Consider the following 16,296-nt stretch of genomic DNA (forward strand, 5'->3'; position numbering starts at 1 on the left):
CCTCAGCATTTATTTTTCATGCAGTTATTAATGTGGAATATATGGAGAATGTATGAATATTTGTTTTAAGGTTCTGTTTGGTTTTGTTATTGGTAACCTGACATTCGTAGCCATGGTAATACGTGTGTTTTAACTCTGTCAACAATGTATGGTATAGTGTATGTCCATTCTGTCATTCTGTTTACATGAAAACTTCCCCTACTAATTTTATCTGAAGCTCTGTCGGATGCATCAGAGGTACAGATATCAGAGTAATCAGTTATTTGGAACACGTGTTGTAGATCCGTCAGTCCTTTGAATTTGTTTTGTTTAGAACACAGGTTCGGTTGGTCTGATATATAAGTTTATTATGAGCATGTTGTAAGAGCATATACAGTAAGAACACGGCCATGTGTGATTAGGGTAAGCTGTTAGAAACATCACTTTCTATTACCTTAGTCGTTGCTGTTAAATAGTCTTTGTTTATTTCCTTTTGAAATTTGATACATTTCACTCAATTCGTGTTTCGTACATTTCAAAACAAACACAAACAGACGTCTGTTACGTTCTTCAATATTCGGGTAGATTTGTTATTTCACAAAACCAGAGGTTCGTGTCTACTTCATTGTGCTATTCGCAGCCACAGTCATGTCTTTGCTGTTGGTTAAACCTACTTTATGAAATGGACTACAGATGTCGCTGACATGTTCCTGGATCCAGTCGAGATATGACGAAACCCGCGTAAACACTGAAGGCCAAGATTCTTCGGCACACTCACTTCTTCCAAAAGAAACGACTCCAAGGACGATCCATCGATTATCCACTTCTACCGCTAGAGGTCCACCTGAGTCACCCTTTGTAAAAAAATAACAATAGTAATAATAATAATAATAATACACCTAAAATGACATTACAGTGGTAGAATACAGTTTTTTTGGGACGGACATTCTTACCCAACAAACGTCTTTATCTTCGCCGCCGGCACATACGTTCGTTGGGTGAACATCATTTTTCCATTTGTTTTGGCACTCTGATGGTGACCATATAGGTACTTTGGCTTCTTTCAGAACATGGCTGTACTCACCACCTGTTCCAAGTATTCATTTTACAGGAAACACTGTGTTTACATATTGTCTTCAAAGTAACTAGAAATATTGGGTTACTTCATCTAAATATATCGATTATTTGTAACTCAAAAGTATTCAATTAAAAATATTAAATATTTAAACATGTTTAACTCTACAAGTAACAATAACACTAGTTAAGTGTTTTCTATATCTAACAGTAACACCAATTAAGTGTTATCCATATTTAACAATAACACCAGTTAAGTGTTATCCATATTTAACAATAACACCAGTTAAATGTTATCTATACCTAACAATAACACCAGTTAAGTGTTTTCTATATCTAACAATAACACCAGTTAAGTGTTTTCTATATCTAACAATAACACCAATTAAGTGTTATCCATATTTAACAATAACACCAGTTAAGTGTTATCCATATCTAACAATAACACCAGTTAAGTGTTATCTATACCTAACAATAACACCAGTTAAGTGTTTTCTATATCTAACAATAACACCAGTTAAGTGTTTTCTATATCTTACAATAACACCAATTAAGTGTTATCCATATCTAACAATAACACCAGTTAAGTGTTATCTGTATCTAAAAATAACACCAGTTCAGTGCTATATATGTCTAACAATAACACCAGTTAAGTGTTATCCATATCTAACAATAACACCAGTTAAATGTTATCTATATCTAGCAATAACGTCAGTAAAGTGTTACCTAAGTCTAACAGTAACACCAATAAAATGTTATCCATTATATATTTAGAACTGATGGTAGTAGAAGCATAATAGAGGAGCGAACAACGTTTCAACCTTCTTCTGACGATGACCAAAAAAGGTCAAAACGTTGTTCGCTCCTCTATTAGTGCTTTCTATCCATACCATCAGTTTTAAAATATATAATTTTCTCTACAAGTGTTATGTATACGTAACAATAATACAAGCAACAATAATACACGTAAAGTGTTATCTACCAGTAACGTGTACGATAGTGTATTGTGCTTATTTTGAAAATTGAGACTAAAACCAGTTTAAATGGATTTGAAACGTATTTTCCTTATAAACGCTGACAAACTGTTTAACATCAACTTATCTAGACACATCAAATCCACTTGAACAGAAAAGTGCATTTTTCATACCGGAATATAATACCATACAGAACAGAAGAAAAGATAACATTACCATTGGAATTAGTCCAACCCCATCCTACTATTGTCCCCTGCATGCCACTAAAGTTAACATCTGGTGGAGGCAGACATATTAGATCAACATACTCGGATAATTCCACCGGATGTTTCAGCTTCCACAGTGCAATATCATTTAAAACAGGCTTGGGTCGATACTGAGGATGAATCATTACGTATTCAATGTCCACAACTTGAGACTGAGTCTCTATGACCCATTTGTCGTGCTCGCCAGTAATCGTTTCAGCTTGACCTGGCTTAAGGGGTTTTCTTCTGTTATTTCTACAGAAAGTAGACTTTTAATAGTACTTGGTCTAAAAAACTTACAGTAGCGTCATATGAAAATAAAATAATAATATAGAAACGCATGATTATAACATGCATGTTTTTTAACTAGAAGACATGATGTATCGACTGGTGCTTTAGTTTCACAACTTAAAGTGATACACACTAGAAGATATGATGTATTACATAGGGCTTTAGTTTAACAACTTAAAGTAAGACACATTAGAAGACGGGATGTATCACCTAGGGCTTTAGTTTAATAACTTAAAGTAAGACACATTAGAAAACATAATGTATCAACTAATGCTTTAGTTTAACAAGTCAAAGTAAGACACTAGAAGATATGATGTATCAACTAGGGCTTTAGTTTAACAACTTAAAGTAAGACACATTAGAAAACATGATGTATCAACTAGTACTTTAGTTTAACAACTTAGTTAAGACACACACCAGAAGACATGAAGTACAACTTGTGTTTTAGTTTAACAACTTAGTTAAGACATACACTAGAAGACATGAAGTACAACTAGTACTTTAGTTTAACAACTTAAAGTGAGACACACACTAGAACACATGATGCATCAACTAGTGCTTCAGTTTAAAAACGTAAAAGAAGACACACATTAGAAGACATGATGTATCCGAGACCCTAACCCAACTATAAACGTTCCCAGCAACCAGTTAGCAACCCTCATAGAATTCACCACGGTAAAGACAAACTTCATGTTCAACAACCACAACTATATACAAACAAATGGCCTAAGCATGGGCAACCCAGTATCACCAGTTCTAGCCCATATTTTTATGACACAAGTTGAAACACAAGTAATTAACACAGCATTACATCCACCACTATATTGGTACAGATATGTAGATGACACGGTTGCGGGATTCAAATCTACAGAGCACACACTTAATTTTTTCAATCACATTAACTCTATACATCCCAACATTAACTTCACATGTGAACAGGAAGAAAGCAATCAAATATCATTTCTTAACCTCAAAATTACAAGAACCGACACACAATTCAAAACAAAAATCCACCAAAAAATCACCCATACGGGACTATACATTCCTTGGGACTCAGCACATGAAACAAAACAAAAACTCAACATACTAAGAAACCAAATAAACACAGCCATAAAACTATGCTCACCAGATAAAATTAACGATGAATTAGACAAAATAAAAAAATACTTTATCAACATCAATAAGTTTCCTCCACAAACCGTAGAAAACATTATACGCACACACCTAGACAGAAAGCAAAATCAACCAACAAAAGTAAATATACCTCACTTATTAAAAAATCACGAAACCATATACTGCTGTATACCATATATTCCTGACATCAGCAGACAAATAACCAACATTTGGCAAAAACTAGTAACAAAATATGACATTCCACTTAATACCAAATTTATTCAAAAACCAGGCACAAAACTGAGGTTTATACTATATAAAAACTAACTGACAAACACCACACCAACATTATTTATAAAATACAATGTGATAACTGCCACGACTTCTGTATTGGAGAAACAAGTAGAAAAGTGGAAACCACATTCAACGAACATAAAAAGTCACCTTCACACGTTTTCGAACAATGCAAATCAAATAAACACAACATAACCATGGAAAATACCCAAATACTAAATAAAGAAACAAACATAAACAAATGCAAAATTAAAGAAGCCTTACTTATACAACAACTTAAACCCAAAATAAACCAATATAAAGAAACGCCTTTATACCTATATTAAATATAATAAAATAAAATTATATATTCAAACATCTAACACCGCCCTCTACATTCCGACACTCAGTTACACAACCCCTTCCAAACATGTGGTCAGCTTTCTTTCTTTCTTTGTGAATCTGACGATGACCGAAGAAGGTCGAAACGTTGTTCGCTCTTCTACGTAAAATATTTTCTCAACCCAGACGAGCCAATTTTACATATATATTTCCCTCCAAGTGGGTTTTCTCGACATCACTGATGATGTATCAACTGCTGCTTCAATTTAACTTAAAGTAAGACACATTAGAAAACAGGATGTATCAACCAGTGCTTCAGTTTAACTACTTAAAGTAAGACACACTAGAAAACAGGATGTATCAACTAGTGCGTCAGGACTGATAAGTACTGACAAATCTTACTTTTTGAACAGTGGGCAGCAGTCAGTACATAGGAAGGACTGATAAGTACTGACAAATCTTACTTTGTTGAACAGTGGGCAGCAGTCAGTACATAGGAAGGACTGATAAGTACTGACAAATCTTACCTTGTTGAACAGTGGGCAGCAGTCAGTACATAGGAAGGACTGATAAGTACTGACAAACCTTACCTTGTTGAACAGTGGGCAGCAGTCAGTACATAGGAAGGACTGATAAGTACTGACAAACCTTACCTTGTTGAACAGTGGGCAGCAGTCAGTACATAGGAAGGACTGATAAGTACTGACAAACCTTACCTTGTTGAACAGTGGGCAGCAGTCAGTACATAGGAAGGACTGATAAGTACTGACAAACCTTACCTTGTTGAACAGTGGGCAGCAGTCAGTACATAGGAAGGACTGATAAGTACTGACAAACCTTACCTTGTTGAACAGTGGGCAGCAGTCAGTACATAGGAAGGACTGATAAGTACTGACAAACCTTACCTTGTTGAACAGTGGGCAGCAGTCAGTACATAGGAAGGACTGATAAGTACTGACAAACCTTACCTTGTTGAACAGTGGGCAGCAGTCAGTACATAGGAAGGACTGATAAGTACTGACAAACCTTACCTTGTTGAACAGTGGGCAGCAGTCAGTACATAGGAAGGACTGATAAGTACTGACAAACCTTACCTTGTTGAACAGTGGGCAGCAGTCAGTACATAGGAAGGACTGATAAGTACTGACAAACCTTACCTTGTTGAACAGTGGGCAGCAGTTAGTACATAGGAAGGACTGATAAGTACTGACAAACCTTACCTTGTTGAATAGTGGGCAACAGTTAGTACATAGGAAGGACTGGTAAGTACTGACAAACCTTACTTGTTGAACAGTGGGCAGCAGTCAGTACATAGGAAGGACCGATAAGTACTGACAAACCTTACCTTGTTGAACAGTGGGCAGCAGTCAGTACATAGGAAGGACTGATAAGTGTTCCACCGCAACTTCCTCTTCTGTGTTTTTTTCTTTCGTAACGTAAAAGAACCTAGAACAAACCAAACTGTGATGAATCAGTTCTATATTTATTAATGTTTAAGGTCAGATCATTGGTTCTACTACTGTATTTGTTTTGTTCTAATTATTTTAATGTGTAATTTTAGTCTTTACTATTTGTCTTTTCACATAAAATCCGTTTTATCCATATTTAGGCTACAGTTAATTTAATATTAGATTGATTTTTGTTAAATGTCAGAAGTTTTGATCAGAGAAGGTACGTGACTGTTTTTGGACGAAAAGTATGATTAAAGGTAAGAAATGGAAAAATAGAAAGTATTAAATTATTCGAGGATTTTTTCAAATTTGTCAGTTTATTTTCACGTAGAGTTACGCAATAGGTAAACTGCCATCTGTCCGCCGCGAGACTACAGCCATGAACTTTCATGGTTTAAATTTCTTAACATGTGACTGACGCACGTATAAAATTCAGAAACGTCAGCACGTCAAAACCATAACTAACAACGATTAAACATATTCATAAAATTATCGTTTGTTTCACAAGTGTCTTAAATATTGTCTTGTTTGTTTGTTTTGTTTTGGAATTTCGCACAAAGCTACTCTTGGGCTGTCTGTGCTAGCCGTCCCTAATTTAGCAGTGTAAGACTAGAGGGAGGCAGCTAGTCATCACCACCCACCGCCAACTCTTGGGCTACTCTTTTACCAACGAATAGTGGGATTGACCGTCACATTATAACGCCCCACAGCTGGGAGGGCGAGCATGTTTGGCGCGACTCGAGCGCGAACCCGCGACCCTCAGATTACGAAGCGTACGCCTTAACGCGCTAGGCCATGCCAGGCCCATTAAATATTGTCATCACAGAGCACTAGGTTCGAGCTGCGATATGTTACACGTTTCAGAGTAGTCGAATAGGCGGTACGTGTTGCTTAGTGATTGTCCTTCATCTGCTTATCAGATCTAACTTAAGGTTGGCTATAACTGAATCTGAAAAGTGTTTGATATTCCTCTTTAGTACACTAAATTAGGGTTAGCTATACCTGAAACTGAAAAGTATCTGACCTTCCTCCTCAGTATACTAAATTAGGATTAACTGTACCTGAACATGATGAGTATCTGACCTTCATCTTTAGTACACTAAATTAGGTTAATTATGTCTGAAACTGAAAAGTATTTGACCTTTCTCTCTCGTACAATCGTGAACACGATGAGTATGTGACTTTTCTCTTCAGTATACCAAATTAGGTTAGCTATACCTGAACATATCTGACCTTCCTCTTTTTAGTAAACTAACTTACGATTAGTTATACCTGAACATGATGAGTATCTAACCATCCTCTTTAGTAAACTAACTAACGGTTAGCTGTACCTGAAACTGAAAAAAGTATTTGACCTTCCTCTCTCGTGCAGTAGGGTAGGCTTAGTTGTACTGAACATGATGAGTATCTCACCATCCTCTTTAGTATACTAAATTAGGGTTAGCTATACCTGAACATATCTGACCTTCCTCTTTAGTAAACTAACTTAGGATTAGTTATACCTGAACATGATGAGTATCTAACCATCCTCTTTAGTACATGTATCGTATGAGGTGTCATTAATGATGAAAATACCATCTTTTAAAGATAAGCATATAACAGGACAATGTGAAACACGAACTAATGTTTATTCTTGTACGGCTTGGTTTACGGAAGTTTTAAGATTAGTGCAGAATTTTCAATTATGGAAGAAAGAATGCTGCATTTAAGTAATTTTTACAGATGATTCATAGTTGAATTAATCATGAAACAGAAATTGTAATATTATGACGTAATTCTGCTGTTGTATGACAGGAAAGTAAGAAACATGTATGTGAGAAGCTAGGATTAAAGTTCATTTACTAGGATATGTAAACAAAAAACAGGTAACGTTTCTAAAATAATCTCTTATATTTTAAACACTAAATTCATCACGTTTTACTCGTTTGTTCTCACATGCTAGGTTTGTAGTCTATTAAAAATCATTTAACAGCTGTGTAACTTGGATGCACATTGGCTAAATTTGTGCTTTACTTGGTTCTAACGATGATATATTTGTATGTCACTTTATACAAGTTAATATTTAATATTTAAAAAAATGTTTTCATGAAAATGTGAGAAAAAGGAGCACCATCCAGGGGTATTTGTTCACCGACGTTTCTTCACCGTTTATAATCCTGAAAGACAGCTCAGGTAACGTGCCGCAGGCTGGGAAGTGAGAAAAAAAAGGGTTTTTATTACATAAACTACAACATTTAACAATTAATATGTTGGTTTTACTGTGTAACAAAGCAAATTACACCACTTAACAATTAATCTATTGGTTTTATTGTGTGACAAAGTGACTTACAACATTTAACAATTAATATGCTCGTTTTAACGTGTAACAAAGCAAATTACACCACTTAACAATTAATCTGTTGGTTGTATTGTGTGACAAACTGAGTTACAACATTTAACAATTAATCTGTTGGCTTTAACGTGTAACAAAGCGAATTACAACATTTAACAATTAGTCTGTTGGTCTTACTGTGTAACAAAGCGAATTACAACATTTAACAATTAATCTGTTGGCTTTATTGTGTAACAAAGTGACTTATAACATTTAACAATTAATATGCTGGTTTTATTGTGTAACAAAGTGACTTACAACATTTAACAATTAATCTGTTGCCTTTATTGTGTGACAAAGTGACTTACAACATTTAACAATTAATATGCTGGTTTTATTGTGTAACAAAGTGACTTACAACATTTAACAATTAATCTGTTGGTTTTATTGTGTAACAAAGTGAATTATAACATTTAGTAGACTAGAACAATTCTTGCATTGATTAGCAGGTTCGAAACAATACTTGTCACATACTGAGACATTAGGCTTAAAACTTACCGCACGCTTGGTTCAGTAAAATGTTGTCTGAAGACGAAAAGTTTCTGGAAACCTCGAAAATCACAAAAAAATAAATGATTCATTACTAAAGTATATTTCAGAGAACTAAGACGCTACCAAGAATATCTCTTAATGCAACGAATCGGTTGCTTTATATGCAAAAAAAGCAGCTCGTTTGGGTTGAGAACATATTTTACATAGAAGAGCGAACAACGTTTCGAACTTCTTCGGTCATCGTCAGGTTCACAAAGAAAGAGGTAACTGACCGGAAGCTGAACACATGTTTGAAAGGGGTTGTGTAACGGTGTGTCGAAATGTAGAGGGCGGTATTAGATGTTTGAATATATAATTTTATTTATTTTATTATATCAATACAGGTATAAAGGCGTTCCTTTATATTGGTTTATTTTGGGTTTAAGTTGTTGTATAAGTAAGGCTTCTTTAATTTTGCGTTTGTTTATGTTTGTTTCTTTATTTAGTATTTGAGTGTTTTCTATGGTTATGTTGTGTTTATTTCACTTGCAGTGTTCGAAAACGTCTGAAGGTGACTTTTTATGTTCTTTGAATCTGGTTTCCATTTTTCTACTTGTTTCTCCAATATAGAAGTCGTGGCAGTTATCACATTGTATTTTATAAATAATGTTGGTGTGGTGTTTGTCAGTTAGTTTTTACATAGTATAGACCTCAGTTTTGTGCCTGGTTTTTGAATAAATTTGGTATTAACTGGAATGTCATATTTTGTTACTAATTTTTGCCAAATGTTGGTTATTTGTTTGCTGATGTCAGAATATATGGTATACAGCAGTATATGGTTTCGTGGTTTTTTGATTCTGTGAGCTGTATTTACTTTAGTTGGTTGAGTTTGCTTTCTGTCTAGGTGTGTGCGTATAATGTTTTCTACGGTTTGTGGAGGAAACTTATTGATGTTGATGAAGTATTGTTTTATTTTGTCTAATTCATCGTTAATTTTATCTGGTGAGCATAGTTTTATGGCTGTGTTTATTTGGTTTCTTAGTATGTTGAGTTTTTGTTTTGTTTCATGTGCTGAGTCCCAAGGAATGTATAGTCCAGTATGGGTGATTTTTTGGTGGATTTCTGTTTTAAATTGTGTATCGGTCCTTGTAATTTTGAGGTTAAGAAATGATATTTGATTGCTTTCTTCCTGTTCACATGTGAAGTTAATGTTGGGATGTATAGAGTTAATGTGATTGAAAAAATTAAGTATGTGTTCTGTTGATTTGAATCCCGCAACCGTGTCATCTACATATCTGTACCAGTATAGTGGTGGATGTAATGCTGTGTTAATTGCTTGTGTTTCAACTTGTGTCATAAAAATATTGGATAGAAAATTCTTTTGAAAAAATCGTTTAAGATGTTGTTTTTTAGGTGTTTCTGGAAAATATAAATTTGTAATTTCTCACAAAACCATCAACATAATTTCACAAAACAGAAAACTATAAAACTACCTTACAAAAAGAGACATTAATTCCATTAAAAAGCTAAAACAAGACAAACACATAAGAATTCTAAAAGCAGATAAAGGTAACGCTATAGTCATAATGAACACGAATGAATACATCCAAAAAATGAATAACATCCTATCAGACACGAACAAATTTAAACCAATACACACAAATCCAACAAAGACACACGAGACGCAACTGAACAAAATACTACTACAAATGAAAAAAGCCAACACAATTTCACAAACACTTTATTCCTACCTACGTAAAACCGACTCACGCACACCACAAATATACGGCATCCCCAAACCTCATAAACCAGATTGTCCATTACGACCAATAATGTCCACACATGAATCGTTTAATTACAATCTTGGTAAATACATAGCATGGGCATTCTCCAAATATGTAACATCAGCCAGCTCATTCATCAAAGACTCTTTTAATTTCAAGTCTAATCTAAATCAACTTAATCATAAAGCCTTAATGGCCAGTTTCGATGTTATATCCCTCTTTACAGAAGTTCCAACCACTAAAGCCTGCAAGATAGCCTTAGAACTCTATATCCGAGACCCTAACCCAACTATAGAAATTCCCAGTAACCAGTTAGCAACCCTAATAGAATTCACCACGATAAAGACAAACTTCATGTTCAACAACCACAACTATATACAAACAAATGGCCTAAGCATGGGCAACCCAGTATCACCAGTTCTAGCCAATATTTTTATGACACAAGGTGAAACACAAGCAATTAACACAGCATTACATCCACCACTATACTGGTACAGATATGTAGATGACACGGTTGTGGATTCAAATCTACAGAACACATACTTAATTTTTCAATCACATTAACTCTATACATCCCAACATTAACTTCACATGTGAACAGGAAGAAAGCAATCAAATATCATTTCTTGACCTCAAAATTACAAGAACCGACACACAATTCAAAACAGAAATCCACCGAAAATCACCCATACTGGACTATACATTCCTTGGGACTCAGCACATGAAACAAAACAAAAACTCAACATACTAAGAAACCAAATAAACACAGCCATAAAACTATGCTCACCAGATAAAATTAACGATGAATTAGACAAAATAAAACAATACTTCATCAACATCAATAAGTTTCCTCCACAAACCGTAGAAAACATTATACGCATACACCTAGACAGAAAGCAAAATCAACCAACTAAAATAAATATATCTCACGAATCAAAAAATCACAAAACCATATACTGCTGCATACCATATATTTCTGACATCAGCAAACAAATAACCAACATTTGGCAAAAATAAGTAACAAAATATGACATTCCAGTTAATACCAAATTTATTCAAAACCAGGCACAAAACTGAGGTCTATACTATGTAAAAACTACACTGACAAACACCACACCAACATTATTTATAAAATACAATGTGATAACTGCCACGACTTCTATATTGGAGAAACAAGTAGAAAAATGGAAACCAGATTTAAAGAACATAAAAAGTCACCTTCACACGTTTTCGAACACTGCAAATCAAATAAACACAACATAACCCTAGAAAACACTCAAATACTAAATAAAGAAACAAACATAAACAACTTATACAACAACTTAAACCCAAAATAAACCAATATAATGGAACACCTTTATACCTATATTAATATAATAAAATTATATATTCAAACATCTAACACCGCCCTCTACATTCCGACACTCAGTTACACAACCCCTTTCAAATATGTGGTCAGCTTCCGGTCAGTTACCTCTTTCTTTGTGAACCTGACGATGACCGAAGAAGGTCGAAACGTTGTTCGCTCTTCTATGTAAAATATTTTCTCAACCCAAGCGAGCCGTTTTTGCATATAAATTTCTCAACAAGTGGGTTTCTCGACATCACTGAATCGGTTGCTTTTTAAGTAGATTGTTTTGAGAGTACGAAATGTTTGTTACTAATATTTTATCGCTCAGTTCTTACTGTGTTATAAAAGTTGTCAGGTAATGTGGAATCTCTTTATAACATGTTAGACTTCTTTCAAGAACTGTATTTTAAAATTTCACTTAGCTACAAATAAAGTTTAATATATACTCAACAGAAAGAGTGGCAGTTTAGACATTGTTACAAAGAAACGATAACAGTTTACATGTTGCTACAAAGAAACGATAACAGTTTACATGTTCCTACAGAGAAACGATAACAGTTTACATGTTCCTACAGAGAAACGATAACAGTTTACATGTTGCTACAAAGAAACGATAACAGTTTACACACTGATACAGAGAAACTATAACAGTTTACATGTTGCTACAAAGAAACGATAAGAATTTGCATATTGCTACAAAGAAACGATAACATTTACACATTGCAAAAGAGAAACGATAACAGTTTACATGTTGCTACAGAGAAACGATAACAGTTTACATGTTGCTACAGAGAAATAACGATGAAGTGACAATAGTTTCTGGTACAGAGAATATTTCTTACCATTTTGTATTTCTTCTTGTGGTGTTTCCTGTAAAAATATTATTCAAAATTTGTAAACAACTAACTGATATGAACAGCAAAGTGGTTCATGTACTATATTGATTTATCTATTTGCAAGTATGTATATAAACTGTATGTTCATCGCTTTTAATATTAATCACGTATTCATCAAGAGATCTGTTTAGTAATGAATTATAGGTAATAATAAAACAATTGACGATAAACGTAGTGAAGCAGATATGTGTTAGTAATATACATATTCTGATGTTATAATGTTCAGGATATTAATTGGTTTTACAGAGCTCGCTATTGTCAGTAGTTCTGGTTTGTTTTATAAAATAAATATCTGGTAATTCTAATTATATATGTATGTATAAACACACCTGCAACTGTAGGTTAGAACTCAATTCTCCCTGGCTGCTGTAACTTTGTCGGAACAAAAAGACGGTCCCAATGAACCACGTCGTTATGTATCGATGCATCACAGTCGTTGTGCTCCACACAAGAGCTTGTTTTAGATAAACTTTCCTCATAAAGACTGAAGTCCACCACGAACCACTGGTACCACAACCAACAGGTCTGACGTTGTCTGCTCCTGTTGGCTCACCTTCATCCTCGTCTGTCGTCTGTTCCAGTGGCTAATTTCGTCACCCAAACCATATGAGGAGATATATTTTGTGATACAGTAACCACATGGACTGGTGTGTCTACAGTTTAAATAAAGTGCTGTTTAAAATAGATGAATAGTTCAAGTTAGGTTGCTATTCTAATTTATAGCCCTTACCATAATACTAGTAATGTTTTTCTTATGTTGTGCTATAAGTACAACTACAGACTAGTGGTGGTTCTCTCATGTTGTGCTATAAGTACAACTACAGACTAATGGTGGTTCTCTCATGTTTTGCTATAAGTACAACTACAGACTAGTGGTGGTTCTCTCATGTTTTGCTATAAGTACAACTACAGACTAGTGGTGGTTCTCTCATGTTGTGCTATAAGTACAACTACACAGACTAGTGGTGGTTTCTCTCATGTTGTACTATAAGTACAACTACAGACTAGTGGTGGTTCTCTCATGTTGTGCTATAAGTACAACTACAGACTAATGGTGGTTCTCTCATGTTGTGCTATAAGTACAACTACAGACTAGTGGTGGTTCTCTCATGTTGTGCTATAAGTACAACTACAAACTAATGGTGGTTCTCTCATGTTGTACTATAAGTACAACTACAGACTAGTGGTGGTTCTCTCATGTTGTGCTATAAGTACAACTACAGACTAGTGGTGGTTCTCTCATGCTATAAGTACAACTACAGACTAGTGGTGGTTCTCTCTCATGCTATAAGTACAGGTCGGTCAGTGTTGTAACTTAATTCGGTTCGTGGTACTCAAGTTCTCTACTTAATTGAAACTATGGTTCAGTAGTGCTGTGTGATTCAGTAATAGCTGACAATATAAATTAATAATAAGGTTCAAAACATAATGACAGTACCATAACAATAATATACCCCACATGATTAGAATATACTGACAGTAACAGTACCATAACAATAATATACCCCACATGAATAAAATATACTGACAGTACCATAACAGTAATATACCCACATGATTAGAATATACTGACAGTACCATAACAATAATATACCCCACATGATTAGAATATACTGACAGTACCATAACGATAATATACCCCACATGATTAGAATATACTGACAGTACCATAACAATAATATACCCCACATGGTCAGAATATACTGACAGTACCATAACAATAACATACCCCACATGATTAGAATATACTGACAGTACCATAACAATAATATACCCCACAAGATTAGAATATACTGACAGTATCATAACAATAATGTACCCCACATGATTAGAATATACTGACAGTACCATAACAATAATATACCCCACATGATTAGAATATACTGACAGTACCATAACAATAATATACCCCACATGGTATCAGAATATACTGACAGTACCATAACAATAATATACCCCACATGATAAGAATATACTGACAGTACCATAACAATAATATATACCCCACATGATTGTGAATATACCGACAGTACCATAATAATATACCCTACATGATTAGAATATACCTACAGTAACAAAACAATATACCCCACATGATTAGAATATACTGGCAGTACCATAACTATAATATACCCCACATGATTAGAATATACGTGGACAATACCATAACAATAATATTCCACATGATTAGAATATACTGGCAGGTACCATGCAATAACAATAATATACCCCACATGATTAGAATATACTTACTATACTTTGATAATGATATGTGCCCGACATATTACTAAAACAGAATATATTAACAATAATTCTAAAGACAATAAACACAACATTAGTTTTGCAGGATATACTGACAATATTTTAATGATAATATAATTTCACGTACTGTTTGCCTTATGTGATGACAAACCGTTGTAATGGTATTAAAGGTTAATGACTGGTCATAGCTTTCGAAACATTGCAGCTTATACTTGTTGTGAAAAACACCCGAACAACTTCCTGTTTAAACTGACATGTCAAATTCCTAGCAGGAATCATATCAAGGCTATGTAGGTTTAAAACAAGTTATTTTATGACAAACTCGTTCAAAGAACCCAGATGTGAAGTTAAGAAACGCTAATATAACGAAATGGTACGTTTTTTGAGGATGAAAAAAACGACAACATTTTGGTATTGGAATGAGGAAATACGCAATGATATTTCTGTGAGGAAACATGCTTATGTTGTGAGAAATATGATATACAATAGTATTTCTGTGTGGTAGGGAACATATTATGTTGGGAAATATGATATACACATAGTATTTCTGTGAGGAACATGTATTATCTTGGGAAATATGATATGGCCAATAGTATTTCTGTGGAGGAACATGTTTATGGGTTGGGAATATGTTGTGATATGATACAATAGTATTTCAGAGGAACATACATGTTGTTGGTGATATACAATAGTATTTCTGTGAGAACATATTATGTTGTGAAATATGATATACAATAGTATTTCTGTGAGGATCATATTATGTTGTGAAATATGATATACAATAGTATTTCTGTGAGGAACATATTATGTTGGGAAATATGATATACAATAGTATTTCTGCGGAGGATACAATTATTTCTGTGAGGAATATATGATGATATACAATAGTATTTCTGTGAGGAACATACATGCATCTCCATGCAATAGTACTGTGAGGAACATATTGCCAGGAACATGATACAATAGTATTTCAGAAAACATATTATGTTGTGGGTAAATATGAAAATACAAATAGTATTCCTGTGAGGAACATATTATGTTGTGAAAATATGATATACAATAGTATTTCCTGGTGGAGGAAACATAATATGTTGTGGGAAATATGATATACAATAGTATTTCTGTGGGAGGATCATATTACAAGCCAGAACATGATATGTACAATAGTATTTGTGAGAAACATACATTATTCTTAAAAAAATATGATATACTGTCAGTATTTCTTGTGATGAACATAATAGGTTAGGAAATATGAAATACAATAGTATTTCTGTGAGGAACATTATTGCGTGAAATATGATACAATAAATTTCTGTGGAGGAACATATTATGTTTGTGAAATATGTAATCGACAATAGTACTCTTGTGGGAGGAACATACTGCTTGGGAAATATGATATACAATAGTATTTCTGTGAGG

The 16,296-nt window shown here is 34.1% G+C and overlaps 1 protein-coding gene across 1 annotated transcript in view; it reads right to left on the reverse strand.

Moving 5' to 3' along the window:
- Positions 1-445: 445 nt before the first annotated feature.
- LOC143242324 (chymotrypsinogen B-like) overlaps positions 446-16,296 on the reverse strand; it is a 19,862-nt gene continuing 4,011 nt past the window's right edge. The window contains exons 3-10 of the mRNA XM_076485684.1: positions 12,945-13,199; positions 12,562-12,589; positions 8,612-8,680; positions 7,853-7,929; positions 5,637-5,737; positions 2,244-2,527; positions 933-1,066; positions 446-833 (exon numbers count right to left, since the gene is read on the reverse strand). Coding sequence (XP_076341799.1) covers positions 597-833; positions 933-1,066; positions 2,244-2,527; positions 5,637-5,737; positions 7,853-7,929; positions 8,612-8,680; positions 12,562-12,589; positions 12,945-13,199 — 1,185 coding nt within the window. The 3' untranslated portion in view covers positions 446-596. The remainder of the gene's footprint in view (positions 834-932; positions 1,067-2,243; positions 2,528-5,636; positions 5,738-7,852; positions 7,930-8,611; positions 8,681-12,561; positions 12,590-12,944; positions 13,200-16,296) is intronic.

The sequence above is a fragment of the Tachypleus tridentatus genome, unplaced genomic scaffold (genome assembly GCF_004210375.1).
Source record: "Tachypleus tridentatus isolate NWPU-2018 unplaced genomic scaffold, ASM421037v1 Hic_cluster_2, whole genome shotgun sequence".
Lineage (NCBI taxonomy): Eukaryota > Metazoa > Arthropoda > Merostomata > Xiphosura > Limulidae > Tachypleus > Tachypleus tridentatus.